The following is a 7,039-nucleotide window of genomic DNA, read 5'->3' on the forward strand; positions in this document are numbered from 1 at the left end:
TTAGAGCATTGATGTCCTGATCATGAAAAAAGCTATTTATATCTTCACGAAAAATGAAGTTATAAAAACAAAGAGATTAAGATATGACCAGCTAAAAGTAAGCGACCGATTGAAATATTCTTATATAAAGTATTTCCAACCATAAGTTCTCAATCTAGCTTAATTGTAAATATCTCAAGGTCTGTTTAATAATACATTTGTCTACCACTGCAAGCGTATCGTGCGTATTGTATGTAAATGTTTTAACATGGGCAGAAGCCATGGCAAATACAACAACCATACAAAAAATTGCTCGCCTCTTCGAAGAAGAGTGAGAGCTAATGTTGTCACCCTTTGCGTTTTCAAAACTTAAGATTTTGAGTTAAACTAGAGGATTTGTTTTGGCGAAAGGCTTTACAACAGCGACAGACTTGTTTGGTGATACACAGAACCACGTTTATCAAATACATCCTGTAGATCCACGGAGCTTCGCAAACACACGATTACAGAATGCTGGTATGTATATGACAGACTAGAGTTTATCAGGTCTAGACCAACGATAGGGACTTCTAAAGATGTGCAGGTGTCAAGTTATTGGGAACCTTAACAACTAAATAGTGGATGGAATCGAATAGCCATAATATCTTGCACCAGCAGGATAAATGACGGTTACCTATCCAAATACTGGAAATCATAGACACATGGAATACATGAACACTATATTTCTAAACGAGGCCGACAGGGACATTAGAGATTAGCAATAACGCCAGATACTGAAAGAAGACTGGAAGTGAAGGGATTCGCAAACTCAGCTATATATATATATATACTAAACAAAAAAAGAAAGGTAACACTACTTTATTCTGTGATTAATTAATTAACCCCTTCATAAATCCTTACCAATCTTGTACGAACAAAGTAATTGATCAATTCTGATAAAACTGCAGTCATGGTTCATTATAAAACTTTGCTTTCAGTTGATTTTATTCGACTGTAAAGGACGTTGGGGTCAATTTCAAAGGTAACACCATTAGTAACGGGTATGGCCACCGTTTGCAAAGTAAATAGCATTGCAGCGTCGTCGCATGGAACTCGTAAACCGGCGAATAATTCGAGGAGAGATGTTGTTCCATTCAGCGATCAAGGCTTGGACCACAAGTTTGACATTTTGACGTTCTCTTAATCGCCCAAGAATCTCCCAGACATACTCAATCGGTGACAAATCAGGTGATTTAGACGGCCAATCTAACACCTGTACGTTATTCTGCTGCAAGAAAGTTCTGCTGACGCAACTGGTGTGTGCTGGTGCGTTATCCTGTTGAAAAATGGCGCCAACGCCAGGGCGTCTTAAGAATGGCAGAACCACTGGTCTTAAAATTTCGTCCCGATATCGAATGCCGGTTAAATTGCCATTTAACACAACAAGCCTGGTACGAGTCCCCCAAAGCGGTCCCGTTCTACGACGCAGCAGTTCGTAAAACGCTCCCCTCGTCGCCTCCACAAGTTGAAAGATAGCAAGATTCGGTGATTTCTAAGTCCTAAGGATCTAAGGAACAGTTGTCAGTTTGAATGTTTATGAAATTCAAGCGAAGTACAAGTTAGTCGCAGAAAACCTCGTGCAGCTCTTTCGCTAATACAGACTTTCTTTTTTTGTTGGGTATATATAGGGACAATAACAGAAAACTATGAGAACATCCGAGGCAAAGAATTGTAATATCTCGGACACATATACTATAAACATCTCACTGACCTAAGCCGTTAAGTGCACAGACTAACAGCTAATAATACCAACCATTATTGTTATATGCTTTACGGACTATTGGCACAGAGAAAGGTATCATTAGGATCGACGAATGGTAGACAAACGGTCCAAAAAGGAATGCACTAAATAGACAAAATTGTTGAAAGGCATTACAGGTATCACAGTACCCATATGCACAAACTCTGTCATGGGAAGTCATATTTTGTGGCGCAGCCTGATAGCTTTCAGAACGTCTAGAATTTTGAACTTTACTATCTCAAACAAAGAATTAGTTGAAACGGAAGTTTCAGGGTTTTTTTATTTATTTTATCTATGTTATTTTTTTATGTTTATTTTTCTTTTTAGTTATTATAGAACTATATCCTGAAGGCTGCGATTTAATGATAGAAATGACGAAGACGTTCTACCGTCCGCGTCATAATAATTTCACTGTGAAGTAGAGTCTATTTCCATTGGTGATATGAGTTGGGCGTGTTTGGTGCGATTAAGTATACTTGTTGGATCCGTGGTAGTTTACCTTGTACGCATTTGGAAACGTGACATTACTTACTTGGATTGACAAAGATTTACACGGCGGGAGTAGTCGATGGAGCCGAGGTCTTAATCTCCTTGTACTTTTCAGTGGTCTCCCTTTGTTTTCTTTTGTTCTTATTTGGCTCTAGTTTTAAAGTGTTTTCTGTATAATTCTGTTGATATGTCGGTATTTCCTTTTTTTAGATAACTGGACTAAGGTATAATATGAATGAGAAGGTAGTACACCGTTTTAGATAACTGTACTACGGTATAATATGAATGAGAAGGTAGTACACCGTTTTAGATAACTGGACTAAGGTATGATATGAATGAAAAGGTAGAACACCGTTTTAGATAACTGGACTAAGGTATGATACGAATGAAAAGGTAGAACACCGTTTTAGATAACTGGACTAAGGTATGATATGAATGAGAAGGTAGTACACCGTTTTAGATAACTGGACTAAGGTATGATATGAATGAAAAGGTAGTACACCGTTTTAGATAACTGGACTAAGGTATGATATGAATGAAAAGGTAGAACACCGTTTTGAGATTGAAGGTTCCAGTAAGAAATACAGAAGCGGTTTTACATGGCTAATTTGTTTTATTTGCAACTTAAGAACAGACAAAATGATATTCGACAACGTATATATGTAACTTCAACTAATCCGCTTTACACCTTTAATTCATCTGTATGGATTTTCTACATACATATAACTATTCCAGATATGTCTTGATAAATACTTGTGTCTGATTATTAAAGATGTGCTTATAGTATGAATCAAAATATTGAAAGCACGTGCGTTGTGAAAAGCTTATATGGCGGCTCTCATTGCGTTATCTCATCGCCTAAAGTTTCACAGTCATAAAACATTTACTACGTGTCAGGACGGAAAGGGGATCTAATGCCTGCTGTAAAATCGGCGGCGTTGATGAACTGAACAAACAACAACATTTTTTTTCTTATTTGATATTCAGGATCGCTGCAAATTTAAGAATTGTAGCAAAGCCCTAATGATACAACAGTTTTCTTCTTAATTTAACGCGGCTATCAAAATAATTTATAATTTTGAACTTCATAAGTTTAAGAAATTATACACATCATCATACTATACAGTCCATCGAAAGCATTAGTTAATTTTGACGGCTTTGATTCTGTAGTTTGGTGGACCCGATGGTATGCCAATGTTGGGTATTCCAGTAGGCATGTTGTCTGGATATTCCGGAAGTAGTTCGAATCTCTGTATCAGTGACGTCACAAACAGAAACAGTTCCATTCTAGCCAACGGTTCTCCGAGACATATCCGGCGTCCTAAAATGTCGGAGTATATTCACAATTTAAACAATATCATCGAATTATTTACTGATAATTAGTGCTCAAATTACAAATGAAATTTAAAAAAAAAAGTGTTTTTGACTTAAGTAACATTTTCATTACACCACTCTTATATTACATTGTATTTTGTAACCGTAGTGAATGATATTATATACTTGCCGAAGTCATATGGACATGAAAAATATGATACAGACGGTAGAGTAGAAGATACATTAAAATATAGTACATTTATTTATGTTAAACAATTCGAGCACAGCACTTTTCGATATTAGGTAAGGTATAAGTTCTTTGTACTTGTGACAAATGGGACAAAGCGTTAACCTACCTAAGGAGAATGCCATCACAAACTTCTCCTTTCCGTTAAGCTTTCCATCTTCTCCTATAAATCTTTCCGGGTTAAATTTAGTGGGATCCTTAAATATGTTTGGATCGAAATGAACAGAATCTAAATTGGCTAAAATTGTACATCCTTTCGGTATGGCCATCCCCCTGAACTCAAAGTCCTTTCTTGCTCCGTGAGGAACGCTTAGTGGGGCAATGTTCCCAAAGCGCAGGGCTTCAGTTATCACTGCCTCGTAATACGGCATATTCTGCCTGTCTTCAAGAGTAGGGAATCTAGAATGACCGACCACGTGATCTATCTCCTGGCGAAGTCGGCGCTGGATGTCCTGGTTGTATATCAACTGTAGAATTGTCCATCTTATCGTCGTGGTCGTGGTTTCCGTACCAGCCACGAATAAATTCAGGAGTGTCACTTGTAAATTAAAGTCTGTAAACGAGAAAGAACGTGATGTTAACCAAGACAATCGACTAAATCGGAAAAAGACGTGCCAATTAGTAAAAATAAATAAATGGAAATCTTACTTGTTTATGGATGTGTGTAAGTCATGTTTCTCTGTGAAAGTTGTAATCGTTATGGTGTACTCCAGCGTTGTTAGGGACAACGAAGGTACCAGGGTAACAAGAGGTAAATATTTGAAATACTGATAATTTGATTATACCGGTTTGGGTATATTAGCGCAATCGGTTTGATATAAACGAAAGGAAATGTGTTCATAGGCCAAATGAATGGTCATATTGGTAAGAATGAAGGATTTGAAACATTTCAAACTAAATCAACTTTACAGCGTTGTATGTAATAATATGACGTAGAAAACAGGAATAAGTTTAAAAAGAATTAGACTTACCTTCAAAAACCGTATTATCTGGATCCTGTCTACTCTGTTCCTTTATGAAAACGTCAATGAAATCTCTTGGATTTTCGGGATCAAAAGTATTTCTATGGTCGATAATCTGTTGCTGCATGTAATTAATTGATTCATAGAAATTGTTACGAATTTTTTTAATGTTGAAAAAATCCCCTGGTAGGTATCTTAGCCAGGGTATGTTAGCAGCAAGAGTTCCTGCACGGTTTAATCGGAATACGTCTTCTAGGAGTTCAATAAGATGCCAGAATTTGGTATCACCGTGTTCGAATCTTTTACCAAACACAATGTTGCATATAATGTTTGAAATACTAATTTGAATAATATTTTTCGGATCATAAACCTTCCCGTTTTGTTCTGACATCACTTCAAGAAATATTCTTATTTCTTCCATGACACGATCCTCCAGAGATTTTTTTCCGAACCCGAATTCTCGAAGAGCACCTAAGGCAAAAGTCCTTGTATGTTTCCAGTGTTGACCGGACGCCTGTACAATACCTGTAGTAGAAAACATATATCTTATTCAACATTTTTTTTATTTATTGAGTAGTTCTCATAACAGTAGCTGTGAAACGCAAATAGAAGTCTGACAGATGGAGATCAAACAGGAGCAGATAAGGTTCCAAGTGAAACGACAGGGACAGCGAATACGTCTAGGACAAGGGAGACAACCACAGATTCTGCAGATGACCGTACAACTAGCCATCCCTTGCAGTGACATACAGTAAGTATACCGTACACTCTCTGTCTTGCCTGCTGTCCCATTTTTTCCGGGATTACCTCCCTCCTTCCTACGCTACATTGTAAATTCTAAAGGGTTTTGATTGACTGATAAACAAAGCATGTAACTAAATCGGCCTGTTGAATTCCAGATTTAAACTTTTCCGCAAATATACAAATTGGAACAGACTAAAGTTATAAAACTTCAAATTCGTCCTCCCCCGATTCTTTATTTGAAATTGTACGTCATCGTGAGGAAGTTTTTGTGTTCTTTCCCCCAACTGAGATTTACAAGAGTCTATACAATATAATTACTACTCTAATTGTTTTCAGCATTTTGGTGCGGTAACTATTGGTTTACCATTTGAACGTACATGTATAATGTGACAAGGTGAGCTACTGCTGGAGGGGTTCGGTAGCTGACTTCAGTGTGATAGCACTATAAAGTCGCCATCAAACCCAAACAACAATCACAAAGGGGTTTACAAGATTATATCGCAGTTTTTCCAAAAACACACATTACATTCAGCCACCTTGCATACACAGGGAGACCGTCCTTAAATGATTTCAGCTGTTCATAAGAATATAAGCAACATAAACCATATCATATCAAACCAAACATAGCACATACTTTACAATGTAACATGAATGTCTTATATATAAGAACAGTACACGATTTAAAAAAAAAACTTTTAAAAAAGTATATATCTTATTTACACTCAGGAAGGCCATGAGCAACTTGGCTTTTGAATTGTAAATGTCGACATGGATTGCTACAACCATGCTATTTCCCTATAAACACGACTGAACATATTATTAATGACTATCTTAGTTGAATTTCTTTAACGTACCTTTGCTTTTGATAAGGGTTGCACTGCGGTATGTATCTGGGCGATCAGAGAAATCTTCTGCCCGCTTTATAAAGGCCTCCTTCAAAGCATCCACACCGTTTATAACAACAATTAGAGTCTGTCCTAACTTTATACTGAAAACATCTCCATATTCAATACGGAGTTTCCGCAACGTGTTCTTCAGTCCATTTCTCCGTACTAGTGGTAAACATCCCACTACTGGGTACCCAGTCGGGCCTGGTGGGATGTTTGATGGCCACTGCTGTGACCAATAAAGTAACAGAAATAACAATATGACCACAATTGCCATGGTCCACCCATTGATACTAGCGCACCATTCAGTTAGCATTGCGAAGACTTTGACGTGGTAGTGTTGGAGTATAAGCAAGACTGACACCGGCGGAGTTACAAACGATCCATATATATATATTGTGTATACACAAATTTGTGCTCAGTTTTTAACCCGACCTTTACCGACAATTAGGTCATCTCTTCGACGATAGTGACATACCTTGATTCGTAAATATTTAGCTCACACCTGCTGATAACGTCCGAGACGTGAATTTATCACACACACTGGACGTAAATATACATTGTTTACGTTACCTGTAGTGTTTACTATATTTCCTGTCACAAAACGATCCAAAGTCGTCATGCACAACAAAACAAC

The 7,039-nt window shown here is 37.3% G+C and overlaps 1 protein-coding gene across 1 annotated transcript; it reads right to left on the reverse strand.

Annotated features, from left to right (window-relative positions):
• Positions 1-3,387: 3,387 nt before the first annotated feature.
• Positions 3,388-6,718, reverse strand: LOC132557564 (cytochrome P450 2B1-like). Its single transcript, XM_060222064.1, has 4 exons — positions 6,370-6,718; positions 4,781-5,296; positions 3,919-4,362; positions 3,388-3,569 (listed from the first exon to the last, which is right to left on the reverse strand). Exons 1-4 carry the CDS (start codon positions 6,716-6,718, stop codon positions 3,388-3,390), a joined length of 1,491 nt encoding a protein of 496 aa, XP_060078047.1.
• Positions 6,719-7,039: the final 321 nt, after the last annotated feature.

Source organism: Ylistrum balloti, unplaced genomic scaffold (genome assembly GCF_031769215.1).
Source record: "Ylistrum balloti isolate Yb309-2 unplaced genomic scaffold, AGI_CSIRO_Ybal_v1 Utg369656, whole genome shotgun sequence".
NCBI lineage: Eukaryota > Metazoa > Mollusca > Bivalvia > Pectinida > Pectinidae > Ylistrum > Ylistrum balloti.

What these genes read in the sequence shown, in the direction of transcription:
- LOC132557564 (XM_060222064.1), bottom strand. Translation starts at nt 6,718, where the DNA reads ATGCTAACTGAATGGTGCGCTAGTATCAATGGGTGGACCATGGCAATT. An exon ending in AACCCTTATCAAAAGCAAAG is followed by an intron (nt 5,297 to 6,369) that starts GTACGTTAAAGA and finishes TTTCTACTACAG; the next exon opens with GTATTGTACAGGCGTCCGGT. An exon ending in AGATAATACGGTTTTTGAAG is followed by an intron (nt 4,363 to 4,780) that starts GTAAGTCTAATT and finishes TCTCGTTTACAG; the next exon opens with ACTTTAATTTACAAGTGACA.